The sequence below is a fragment of the Microplitis mediator genome, chromosome 6, assembly GCF_029852145.1.
Source record: "Microplitis mediator isolate UGA2020A chromosome 6, iyMicMedi2.1, whole genome shotgun sequence".
In the NCBI taxonomy this organism is placed as follows: domain Eukaryota; kingdom Metazoa; phylum Arthropoda; class Insecta; order Hymenoptera; family Braconidae; genus Microplitis; species Microplitis mediator.
The window spans coordinates 20,225,946-20,239,251 of record NC_079974.1 but is presented as its reverse complement, the minus strand read 5'-3'; the positions used below and the strand labels follow the sequence as shown (position 1 = coordinate 20,239,251).

Here is a 13,306-nt window from a genome sequence, read left to right as displayed (position 1 = left end):
TATGGAGTAATTTTCCAAATATTTTTTTTTTTATAATTTATTGTTTTTACAAAAATTCAAAAATTATTAGACGTCGGCTAACTTCAGTGTCAGACCATTTGAAATTTTTTGAATTTTTGAATAAATAAATAAAATGTGAGTAAAATAAAAATTCAAAAATTCATACTTGGATAATTGAAAAGTCATTACACGCATTTTTTTTAAATTTCATTATTTTAATTAATTAATTTATTTAAAATTTATGAATTGTCTCATATCTGTCATGATCCTGAAATTAACCGATCAAAATTTTCGGATTTTTTTTTCAAAAATTCAATTTGAATAAAAACAAAACTAAAAAAATACACAGGTCGAAAATTAAAAAAACTTTAGATGCAATTTCCCAAATATTTTTTTTTTTATAATTTATTGTTTTTAAAAAAAATTCAAAAATTATTAAACGTCAGCTAACTTCAGTATCATAATCTGATGATCCTAAAGTTAGCAGACAATAAAAAATTTTTGAATTCATTTCCAACAATTTAATTAAAAAACTAAAAATATGCACACGTAGAAAATTAAAAAAACCACAAGTGCAATTTTTAAAAGTACATTTATTTTATAATTTGTCATTTTTTTAAAAAATCTAAAAATTATTAAACGTCAGCTGACTTCAGTATCACTATCTGCTGCTTCACACTCATACAAACTATCTTTCCTTTGATAAAAAAAAAATTCCTCACACAAAAATATATTTACGTAATTCCCAAGATCACACACACAACAGCCACCCACACACAACCTTAGTCAAGTAATTCTTTCTTTAGTTTTTAACAAACAGCGACACTGAAAACACGCCCAAAAACTTAACCTAGTCCTCTTCCTATCAGTCGTAAACGTCGTAAATAAAAGTGCGCTAGTCAGTCTATGCAGTTACTCGATCCACAGTTCAAGATTCAAGACCAAGTTCTTCATATATATATAAATATATATATAATAATATAAGTGATAAAGAGATTTGCTGACAACATTGTATTTTTGATACCCAGCACAACTGCGAGCGCTTAATTGCGAACATCCAGAGAAAAAAATATATATAATATAATAATATTTAACGTGAGTGATAAATTAACAAGTGACGTATTTGCTTAAATAATAAATAAATTGTTATTGGAGATATTGTTGATAACGTAATTAAACGTAAGTTGATGGCACGATTTTTCTTATCGATTGTAATTATTTCCAGAATGTACGAGTGACGCATTAACTTAACCGGAAACTATTTACGAAATTTAAACGTTATTAATATCATTAACACAATTATTCTCTATAACTATTATTATTTAGTGTCTGTGGCATATTATTGGCTGACGTAATTCTAAATAATGTTCAGTTGCATCTACACTACATAAGTATATAAAATATGTATACATATGTAAGGTATTGATGTTGATATTGAAAACAAAAAAAATAATGTTTTGTTTTTGTTTGTTTTAAGCGCACGGGTCATATAATTTAATATTTTTTGTTATTTTATCAGAGATTCAGTAAAATTATTTACTGTCATTCGTATTCTGCATTAACGATTTCTAGCATCGTGTAATGTAGGTCATATTTGTGTTTTTTAATATTGTCGATATGTTAGATAATTTTTATTGTAGAAACTTTTAGCTCAATTATATTTTTTAATCGTTGAACAATTGATGACGTTTAGTGAGTTCGTTAACGTGATGAGTCATCCAGTTAATAGAATGACGATAATTATTATTGATAAATTAATTTTTGTATATTAAATTAATAATGACATGTCGATTCTATGTAAACAATTTTTTTTATATTTTTGAATAGTTTATTAATTATTAATGAGTGTGGATGTAGCAGACAGAGAAATTTAAAATTATTAATGAATGGAGTTAATAATTGATAAAAATGAGTGTGAATGTAGCAGACATCAGACAAATTTAAAATTATTAATAAATAGAGCAAATAATTATTACAGTTGAATGTTTAAAAAATGCGCATTTAAAAAATTTTGAAATTAATAAGTGCATTTTTTATAAATATTGATTTTTTAATCATTTACTCTATTTATTTATAATTTTAAATTTGTATGATGTCTGCTACATTCACACTCATTAATAAAATTGAATTTTAAAAAAATGCGTTTTTAAAAAATTTTGAAATCAATAAGTGCATTTTTTTTTTTATATTATTTTTTGAATTATTTACTCTATTTATAATTATTATGAAACTGACGTCAACCAGCGTTTAATAATTTATGATACGAAGTTAGCCGGCGTCTAATAATTTTTGGATTTTTTTAAAAATCATAAATTATAAAATAAAAATTAATTTTAAAAAAATGCACCTTTAGTTTTTTAAATTTTCGACGTATGCATATTTTTAGTTTTTGTTTTTTTTATTATTGTTTTGCTGAAAAAAAAAATCCGAACATTACTAATTATCTGCTAATTTCAGGATCATAATTATTTTTGAATTTTTTCCCAAGCGATAAATTATGAAAAAAAATATTTTAAAAAATTGCACTTATAGTTTTTTTAAATTTTCTACATGTGCATAATTTTAGTTTTATTAAAAAAATTGTTAATTGCCTGCTAATTTATGATACTGAAGTGAGCCGACGTCTAATAATTTTTTAATTTTTTCCCAAACGATAAATTATAAAAAAAAAATTGCACTTATAGTTTTTTAAATTTTCTACATGTGCATATTTTTAGTTTTATTAAAAAAATTGTTAATTGCCTGCTAATTTATGATACTGAAGTGAGCCGACGTCTAATAATTTTTGAATTTTCTCCCAAACGTTAAATTATAAAAAAAAAAAATATTTAAAAAAAATTGCACTTATAGTTTTTTAAATTTTCTACATGTGCATATTTTTAGTTTTTTTTTTTTTTTCATAATTGATGTTAAAAAAAAATTCCCAAAATTTTTTTCTCATCATTATACAACTTCAATAACAATATTTAATTTCACTAACAAAAAACAACAATAATACTCTTATATTATGTACAAAAAAACATTTTTATTTGCAATATGATTTATTGCAATGCGAGTAAATCGACATTTCAAAGATGCGTCTATATCTCGTTTTAAAAGTTGATCGTGTAAATTCTTCGAAATCGATAACAAAATAAAATTTATCAACAGCGACAAATTTCAGAAGAAATTATTTGATATATAGTTGGTAGCGTACTAGTATATATATATATATAGATATCAAGAATTAGTATTTGATTACCAGGAAAATATAATAGATAACAAGTGACGTATTTGCAACGTAGAGACGCACACATGAGTCAATGGTTAACACACAGATTGTTTAATAATCTGTAGCGCATGACAGGTTTCTTTACACACGTCCAAAAGATATAATTTAAATGTATTAATTTAAAATCGTATAATTTATCATTAATCATTTATAAAACGTCTTTATCAAAACAGACTGGATTTAATAATAAACTGGTAATTTATTGAGATATTATTATTGTTGGTAATTTTAGGTTCTTTAATCAGCTAAACCAATAAAGATGTCCAACTGGCAGAGCCCACCACCAAATGCAGGATTCTACCCAGGCCAACAAGGTTTTAATCTTTGATTTAGTTTAAAAAAATTATAAATATTAATCACTACTTATTAATTACCTTCAATGTACGTGTCATCTTATCGTAATTATTACGTCAATTCACTTAAATATCTCACGTTAGTTGATATTTTTTTTGCTACAAGATAGTACACAAATCTTCACCGCATCGTAATCTTCCGATAATTCAAATAATTTGTTTACTTAATTAATTAACTAGTTAATGATTCAAGTAGTTTTTGAATTATCGGAATAGTTGCTGACTTCATTCCGCTGTACTAGATAAATATATACGCATATATTTTTTACAGCCTTATTAGTTTTAAAAAGTATATTAATTTTTAAGCTTCATATCATAGGAAGCAGAATAAGTATCGAGTAAAACCATCAACAGCAATGGAACCTCGATGCAATAATTCATCAACTTCATAATATAATTATTTTATTTTCACATAAATCACGTGATACAATCGTAAGTTTTAATAATCGTTGCTTATCATAAATTATAATTTGCTTGCGCAGGGTATCCGTATCCACCAAATCCCGGGTATCCACCTAACCCAGGCTATCCACCACCACAAGGCGACTGGAACGGTCAAGCACCACCAGGTATATATTTTACAATGTTTTTTATTAGTTGCTAATTACTGCTGATATATTTTTAAAAAACAATTCAATGTACGCAGCTGGATTCATTCCAACCGGAGGAAATTACGGACAAGGACCACCACCAGTTCCACCTACTGCAGCATTTTCTCACCAGCCTGGAATGTACGGGGCAAGTTATGGAGACGAGGCCCTTCACGATGAGCCGAAGGGCTTTGATTTTAGCGACAAAACAATCAGACAGGGATTCATCAGAAAAGTATATGCTATTCTGATGTGTCAGCTGTTGCTGACACTGGGTGTTATTTCACTTTTCTTGTTTCATGAACCGACTAAACGATATGTGAGAAATCACGAGGGAATATTTTGGGCTGCGCTTGTTATTTTAATTGTATCATTGATTTGTATGGCTTGCTGTACTAGTGTAAGACGTAAGGCTCCGATGAATTTCATATTTCTTTTCCTATTTACCAGCGCAGAAAGTTTTATGCTCGGTACTATGTCATCTCGATATGATAGCAAAGAGGTACGTTTATTAAGTGTACAGTCAACTGATCCCAACAATTTTATACCGCAAGTGATCCCTACAAATTGATCCCACCGACATCTGATCCCATCGATAATTACCAACATAAGTGATTGGACTCGTCATCAGATCCAGCAAGGACTTTTGTAATGTGTACTCGCTCGTTACTCTATACTCTATTCTTGTTAGGCCCATACTAGAGTACGGAACCATTATATGGTCTCCTTTTACTAGCATACTTAGCAACAGAGTGGATGCTGTGCAACGTAAATTTCTCGGTGACACGACCGATGACCCAAAGACAACTGACCCCCGATAATTGGTCTCCAACAATTGATCCTTGCGACGATTGATCCGCCGATAAAATGTACTCACACACATATAAATGTGAAAAATTTGTGTGTGAGTATATTTTTTATGTTACACGCACACAAAATTAATGAAAAAAGGGCGTAATTTTTCACATTTATATATGTGTGTGAGTATATTTTATCGGTGGATCAATTATCGCAAGGATCAATTGTCGGGGATCAATCGTCTTTGGATCAACGGTCAGGTAACCAAATTTCTCAAGTCTCTATCCTATTTCATCAGGCCTAAGGGCTGAAGATTTGTGCCTGAAGTTTAAAATCAATAATCTATCTACTCGAAGACAAATAACTGACCTAATCTTCTTCTTTAAAATCATCAATGGATTGATCGATTCGCCTGATATACTAGGAAGCTTTGGTATAGTCTGTAATAAACCGTGTCTCGGGAACAATTGAATAATTAACGCGCTAAGATCTAACAAAAACTACGTAATTAATGGACCGATCAATAGAATAGTTAACCAAGTCAACGAGTTAAATTCGGATTGATTTTTTTGGCGGATCTCTCAGTTTTTCACTCAAATATTAAAAATCTCCTAAATAATTAATCAAGTTTTCTCTTTCCTGTCAAAAAGTCAAAGTTGAATTATAATTGAATTTGTTTCGCCTTTTAAATCAGAGTTTTTCTTATATTACTATATATTTTGTAACCAAAATATATGTGAAAACATATATTATGCAATCGGTGGGATCGATTGTCGTGTGATCACTTGTCGGGGATCAGTTGTCATAGAACTTGTTTATAATAATTATTTTTCAAAAATTTAAATTTTAAATCATTAATGAAAATAATTATATTATTTTTAATTATTCAGGTACTGCTGGCAGTGGGAATAACCGCAGCGATATGTTTCTCATTAACAATCTTTGCATTCCAAACTAAATGGGACTTTACTGGCATGGGAGCTGCGCTCTTTGTTGCCGTAATTTGTCTCATGTTATTTGGAATAATCGCTATGTTCTGGCATGGAAAAATAATTACAATTGTTTATGGTACAGTTGGTGCTCTACTGTTTTCATTGTATTTAATTTATGACACCCAATTGATGCTGGGCGGTAAACACAAATATTCCATTTCACCCGAAGAGTACATTTTCGCTGCATTGAATCTTTATCTTGATGTCATTAATATCTTTATCTACATTTTGTCTATTATTGGAGCTTCACGCGATTAAATATTTTATTAATCATGTAAATTATAATCATCATAATCATTATTATTATTATTTACTTTGTTTAAAATCATTGTGTAGCAAAATTATTTTTTAAAATTTTCGTTTGTTTAATAAACAAAACACCGAATAAATCAATTAATAACCATTTCAACGATTAATATTAATGAATTATTAAACAAATAAAGTTTGCAAGTTGAAGGGTTTTGCACTGTTGATCACTAAGTATTTTTCGATGCTAACTTTTTGAAATACAAGCAGGCTTCAAAGCTTTATCTAGTCCATAAGTAAAATTCAGAACATATTTTAATATCATAATACTTTTGTTCTTTATTTCTCAAGGCCATTCTCAATCAGTGCCTCCCCCCCTCCCCCCGGCAGTGTTACAATTCTACTGACATCTCTACTCAAAGGAAGTAGCTACAACTCTACTTACTCAGACGTTTACTCAGCCTCAACTCTACTCAGTTTTTTTACTCAGGTTTAATTCTACTCAGTGACATCTTTACTCAGCTACAACTCTACTCATAAAGAATTGCTATTTTATCGATAGGCTAAAATATATGAGTAGAGTTGTAGCTGAGTAAAGATACAACTGAGTAGAGTTAAACCTGAGTAAAAAAAAATGAGTAGAGTTGAGGCTGAGTAAAGTTATAAGTGAGAAGAGTTGTAGCTACTTCCCTTAAATAGAGAAGTTGTGAGAAGAATTGTAACACCCCCCCCCCTCTTTTTTTTTTAATTTTCAAATACTTTCAATTGTCATAAGCGTATCAAAATTTGATCAATTCTCATTACTAATTTCGAAAGTTCATATTTTTATATGCCCTTTGGGTTTAAAAAACTAAAGCCAAAAAGGCGGTGATTTTTTTTCATTGCCCATCGTTTTGTAGACTTATTTTATAGCTACAAAATTTTTTTCCAAATTTTCAACTTTGGAATAAGTCTACAATATGATTAGGAATTTAAAAAAAAATGATACGCCCTTTTGGTTTTAAATTTAGTGAATAAGTCAAAAGGGTGGATAAAAATATGAGTACTTTTGTAATTACTGACGCGAATTAATTAAAAAGGACATTGAGATGGATTTTAAAAAAATTACTTACAGTTGTTATCAATTAGGAGGTAAAAAAAAATTAATTGAATGGATTTTACCCTAAAAATGTCAGAATTTGAATTTAAAAATTGACATAATTTTACTAAAATTTATTTCCCAAATTTCGTGTAACTCCCAATTGATGTCAACTGTAAATAATTTTTTTTAAATTATATCTCAGATCGATACACTTACGACAGTTGAAAGTCGTTGGATTTTTTGAAAAAGTGGGGGACACTGTCTGAGAATGCCCTCAAGGGTGGGCCGTACCTAACGAAATCCTGAATTTAAGAATTCTAATTACTTTTTGAATATTTATGGGACTCGGATGATGAAAATCTTCCGAGGAAGTTCGTCTTCTGCTTTTAGTCGGAAGCTAAGAAAATTGCTGTTATAATAATTATTTAATAAATAATTAGAATTCTTAAATTCAGGATTTCGTTAAGTGCGGCCCAGCCTTAAATAGAAATGAATGTTATTATTTATTTCATAAAGTTTTGTTAATGTAAATTTATTTTACGTTTCATTTTATTATATTCATAAACATTACATTCAAGTATTCACCCTTATTCGACCTTCCTTAGTATATTAAAAGTCCTAATTTTTTACTCATTAAAAAAAAACTTTTGACCTTTAATGTTATAAAATATATGTAACAAACATTTATTACATATACTTATATTATATATCGATATCCAAACTTAGTAATAATAATTAGTAGTAATAAATAATATAATAGTATATAAGGCAAAGAAAATATTCGGCATAGATTTGAGCACATGATTGTGTCGTTTCATCCAGCATTAATAAATAAAAATTATTTTATTGTAAAAGCTATTTATAAATAAATACAAACTCAACTTATATGTACTATTTAAATACGTTTAAATAAAAATGTTTAAATAAAACCTATTTAAATGTATGTTTATGTGATCAAAGCGCAATTACTAATAACGTTAACTAAATAAAAAGGGATTAATAAAAAAGTATGTAATAAATTTCTAAACATGTACACAACATATATGAAGAAATTGTGTATGATTATATTTGTAACAGTAAATTAGTTTTACAGCTTACGGGATCGAATTGTATTTTATTTATTTATTGTTTTAATATATATTTATATATAATATATATTAATTAAGTTCAATATACACAATCGGTCAAACATTACATCCATTTATAGATTATTCAAAAATGTTTATTGTATAAAAGCCTCAAAATTTTTTTGTATATTTGTTCGCGTGCATAATTATTAGTATTGATAAAAAAAATTTTAACACGTGAACTTTTTTGTATTTTCGTTTTTACAGCAGAGTAGACCAAATAGTGACCGAGTTCCAATTAATGACTGAGTACTTTCGTAGAAAACTCGTAAAAATTTTTAAATTGTGGAATTTAATTCGCGAAAAACATGCAGTTGCATTACTGACCAAAAGGTTGGAAGCATTTAGAACACTGACTTCTTTTTATATGAACTTACTTATAATTTTTTTTATATATTTGAAAATGGGCCACTACAATTAGTTAAAATACAGCGAAATAAAAAAAAATTATAATACATCGAATTATAAAATGATCCTGAAGTTAACAGACAATTAATAATTTTAGGATTTTTTTTTACAACAAATTTATGAGAAAAAAAACTAAAAAAATGCACATGTAGAAAATTTAAAAAACTATATGTGCAATTTTTCAAAATATTTTTTTTTTTATTATTTATATTTGAAAAAAAATCCAAAAATAATTTGACGTCGGCTAACTTCAGTATCATGTTTTAAAACAGGTAAAGTTAGTTAGTGTGAGTTTTTTTTTCTTTTACCAAAAATCGCAGGTGCTTCCAAACTTTCTGTCAGTGGAGTATTTGAGTAAAAAATACTTTTGCTAATCAATGAATGCATTGATTTAATGATTAATTACTAAGTACACTAATGGCATATACTTGGAAGCATGATCTTGAAGTTAACAGACGATTAACAATTTTTGGATTTTTTTTTCAACAAATCAATTACAAAAAAAAAAAACTAAAAAATGCACATGTAGAAAATTTGAAAAGCTATAGGTGCAATTTTTTTAAATGTTTTTTTTTTTAATAATTTGTCGTTTTGAAAAAAATTCAAAAATTATTAGACGTCGGCTAACTTCAGTATTATAAATTAGCAGATAATTACCAATTTTTGGATTTTTTTTTTTCAATAAATCAATTATGAAAAAAAAAAAAAGAAAATATGCACATGTAGGAAATTAAAAAAGCTATAGGTGCAATTTTTTTTTATAATTAGACGTCGACAAACTCCAGTGTCATTTTCCATTTTCAAATATATAAAAAACAATCAAAAGTACATTTATATAAATAGAAGTCAGTTACAAATGCTTCGAAACTTTTGGTCTGTAGTGTAACTGCATATTTTTTATGAACTAAATTCCATAATTTAAAATTTTTTAGGACTCATTAAGTACCCAGTCATTAATTAGAGCTCGGTTAATATTTGGTAGTTGCCCTACTTGATTGTTTTATTTTTCAATTGTGAGTATATTCAAAAAAAATACTCGCAGACTTTAATATTTGTGCACGTACAATAGACATACAAGATAATAATAGGCACCTCAGATACTGTCTTTTTGTTCATTACTTTTTTTGTTTATTATTATTATTGCCTAGATGTTGCGTAAGTAAAAAGGATGAGACTAGATGATACATTTCTTCAATTACACTTAGTTATATCTCCATTGTGGGATTACATTTCTGCATATTTTTAACTTATTTAATTTTTTTAATTGCTTCTTATTAAATCTAATTAAGCAACTTAATTTTAAAAAATCCCATAAAATAAAACCAGCCAATAGTATAAAACTGAATATTGTAAAAAAAATCGCCTTGACAATGACTCTAATTTGTATGACGAAAAATAAATCGGGCAGTGACGATAAAAAAATAATAATTTTAAATATTACTAACATCGATGCAAAAAAAATAGTGATGCAACTTAAAACGACACGATATGCATTAAGCCTATAATCACAAATCTAAACTGGCACGAGTTTATATATGAGTTTATTATTATAAATATTATATACGCTGTTTATAATAAATAATAAATAGTAAAAAAAAAAAAAAATGAAATTAGCAGCACCGATTCGAACTCCTTTCTACCCTACGATCGACTGTCACGCGATCAGGCGCGTCTTGTGGTTCTTTCCCATGTGTTTTGTCCAAAATAGCCTCCGCCAATTCACTAAACGCACGGTCAATATTTATGTTTGCCTTCGCAGAAGTCTCCATAAATCTGATCCCATGCTCTCGAGCAATCTGTTAAAGGTCATCACAAAAACAAGTCAAAAAAATTCATTAAATTAAAAAAAAATAATAAATTTTTTAAAAAATTACTAACAGCTTCTCCTTTTTCTGTACTGACAACACGTCTATCCTCCATATCACTTTTATTACCCAATATCATTTTTTCCACATCCTCGTTGGCATGCTAAAAATAAACATATATTATAAATTATGATTAATCAACCGGAAAAAAAAAATAATCTTTCTTCAGAGTTTAAATGTTTTTGTCCGCTTACTTCATCAATATTCCTGAGCCACTTGACAATATTCTCGAATGTTTTTTCATTTGTTATGTCATATACAAGCATTATACCCATGGCTCCACGATAGTAAGAAGTTGTGATAGTGTGGAAACGTTCTTGACCAGCGGTGTCCCTGTAATCACATAAATATTTTTTGATAAGCTGTATATTTCATCACAATTTATGATAAACAATTTTTTATATTTAAAAGACTTACCATATCTGAAGTTTTATTTTTTTTCCTCTCAACTCAACTGTTTTTATTTTGAAATCTATTCCTGTAATTAAATTTAAACAGTTAATTAATGATGTAACCAACCCAATTGATGCTTTAAATTTAAATTTAAAAATAAAAATTTGAACAATGACTAGTACAATTAAATATCAAAACAATGAGTGTAAATGTAGCAGACATCAGACAAATTTAAAATTATCAATAAATAAATTAAATAATGAATAAAATAAAATTTTTAAAAAATGCGCGTTTAAAAAATTTAAAAATTAATAAACGGATTTTTTCGAAATATTATTTTTTAAATTATTAACTCTAATTATTTATAATTTTAAATTTATCTGATGACTGCTACATTCACACTCATATCAAAACAGATAATAATTTAATCATAATCAAATATAAAATGATAGGTCATTGATCTTGTGACCAGTGAACTTACCTATTGTAGAAATAAAAGTTGTTGAAAAAGCATCATCGGAAAATCGGAATAATATACAAGTTTTTCCAACCCCCGAATCCCCGATGAGCAATAATTTGAATAATAAATCGTATGTTTTTTTAGCCATTTTAATAAAATAATTTATCAACCCCAATAATTGTGAGTAAAAAAATGACAAAGTCCAAGCGCCCGGTGGAGAAAAATTTAAACTTGATGTTATTTTTGACAATCACTTTCAGCTCCTGCTACAACATGAAACTGAGTATACACTGGACTAGTTATAAGTTGGACATTTAGTTTTAACTTTTATGTTTTACTTTTAATAGTATTTCAAGGTCAGTGAGGGCGCGTCTCAACGTTAACGACGCACAACATTGACGTAGAGAAATTAAACGTCTTATCTGGACTTTTGTCGATGATAAATGTTAAGGGACACACAGGAAGAGGGAATATAAAAAAACACTAGCTGAATACAACTATAAACTTATGCCTCTGCTTCTAGCCACCTCTTGCACACTGATTTTCTACTGTAGCAAAAGCAAACTGTACACATCTATAAATATATGTATACATATATGTATTTAATATTCACAATGTTTTTTTTTAGCAATTTCTCAGAAATAATACAGCGACATCTGCAATAATTGTTGAGAATTTAAATTTCCCTCCTACTTTACACAATAGGATTAATCTATTGGCTAAAAAAGAGCGCGGAATTTAAAAATGGTTTTCTAGATTTTAATTATTCAAGATGAGATCACGCATTCTCTTTCTCGAATTCAAATAAATGAAATGATCCTGGTCAATTATGAAAATAAAACTAAAAATGTGCACGGGTAGAAAATTTTCAAAACTACAGGCGCAATTTTTTTAAATATTTTTTTTTTCGCTTTTTTAAAATTCATAAATTATAAAACGTCGTCAAGATTCCAAGGGAATAATTTTTAAGGCCGAGGACGGCAGGTTTGTCATATATTTTATTTTTATTAATTATTCATTTTTTTTTTATTATTACAAAATAAATTTTACTTTCTATTAAACGAAATATAATTTTTGTGTAATTCATAAACGAAACATGAACGTGAATGTAACTGACAAGTGACATTTTTTAAAATATTTGAGTAAATAAATAAAATGTAAGTAGAATAAAAATTAAAAAATGTGTATTTAGATCAATAAAATATCAGTACTGAATTTATAAAATACGCAGAAAAAAAGGATTTCTTGCCGCAACAAAATTTTAATTTGCACCAAGAAATTTTATGCATTATCAATTAAATACCAAAAATGTCTTGGGGCGAGAAAAGATTTTTTTTTTCAAGAAATAATTCCTTGCACCAACTAATTTTTTCTAGTTCTAAATAAATTTTTGTTTTCAATTCACAATGCAAAAAATTTATTGGGGTAAGTAAAAATTTTCTTTAGGCGAGTAAAGATTTTTTGTGTCAATGAATCCTTTTTTTTTCTATGCACACTTTTTTGGCTTTGAGAAGCTTCCTAAAACCAAAAGGGAGTATAAAAATCTGTCATTTTGGAATAAGTAACGCGATATAAATAATATAGATATATATTCAGTGACATTCAGTCATATTTAGTGACAGAATAATTAAAGTATTAATTTATTTAAAGAAAATAAATACGATCGTCTTTTTTCCCGCGTAATTTAAATGTAATTCGAATGATATAGATAAATCTATTTAT

General features: G+C 27.5%; 2 protein-coding genes across 7 annotated transcripts; one reads left to right on the top strand and one right to left on the bottom strand.

The window, feature by feature from the left end:
• The first annotated feature begins 806 nt into the window (after window positions 1-806).
• On the top strand, window positions 807-10,163 carry LOC130669240 (protein lifeguard 1). Of its 4 annotated transcripts, none has more exons than XM_057471991.1 (5): window positions 807-1,095; window positions 3,504-3,585; window positions 4,107-4,193; window positions 4,271-4,716; window positions 5,903-10,163. In XM_057471991.1, the coding sequence occupies exons 2-5, from the start codon at window positions 3,531-3,533 to the stop codon at window positions 6,260-6,262; spliced, it is 948 nt and encodes a 315-aa protein (XP_057327974.1). In that variant the 5' UTR covers window positions 807-1,095; window positions 3,504-3,530; the 3' UTR covers window positions 6,263-10,163. The 4 variants fall into 4 exon arrangements, with proteins under 4 accessions (XP_057327974.1, XP_057327973.1, XP_057327977.1 ...); XM_057471990.1 differs by having other exon boundaries at window positions 807-1,179; XM_057471994.1 differs by lacking the exon at window positions 3,504-3,585.
• LOC130669242 (ras-related protein Rab-10) lies at window positions 8,434-12,154 on the bottom strand. 3 transcript variants are annotated; one of them, XM_057471998.1, is made up of 6 exons: window positions 11,923-12,154; window positions 11,606-11,850; window positions 11,149-11,209; window positions 10,926-11,064; window positions 10,745-10,834; window positions 8,434-10,662 (listed from the first exon to the last, which is right to left on the bottom strand). In XM_057471998.1, exons 2-6 carry the CDS (start codon window positions 11,730-11,732, stop codon window positions 10,477-10,479), a joined length of 603 nt encoding a protein of 200 aa, XP_057327981.1. In that variant the 5' UTR covers window positions 11,733-11,850; window positions 11,923-12,154; the 3' UTR covers window positions 8,434-10,476. The 3 variants fall into 3 exon arrangements, with proteins under 3 accessions (XP_057327981.1, XP_057327980.1, XP_057327979.1); XM_057471997.1 differs by having other exon boundaries at window positions 11,606-11,847; XM_057471996.1 differs by having other exon boundaries at window positions 11,606-12,154.
• Between the last annotated feature and the right edge of the window lie 1,152 nt (window positions 12,155-13,306).

Coding starts and splice junctions, on each gene's coding strand:
- LOC130669240 (XM_057471991.1), top strand. CDS start 3,531: ATGTCCAACTGGCAGAGCCCACCACCAAATGCAGGATTCTACCCAGGC. Junction 3,586..4,106: donor ATTCTACCCAGGCCAACAAG/GTTTTAATCTTT, acceptor TTGCTTGCGCAG/GGTATCCGTATCCACCAAAT. Junction 4,194..4,270: donor GAACGGTCAAGCACCACCAG/GTATATATTTTA, acceptor CAATGTACGCAG/CTGGATTCATTCCAACCGGA.
- LOC130669242 (XM_057471996.1), bottom strand. CDS start 11,732: ATGGCTAAAAAAACATACGATTTATTATTCAAATTATTGCTCATCGGG. Junction 11,210..11,605: donor AACTTTTATTTCTACAATAG/GTAAGTTCACTG, acceptor ATTTAATTACAG/GAATAGATTTCAAAATAAAA. Junction 10,835..10,925: donor GGCTCAGGAATATTGATGAA/GTAAGCGGACAA, acceptor GTTTATTTTTAG/CATGCCAACGAGGATGTGGA.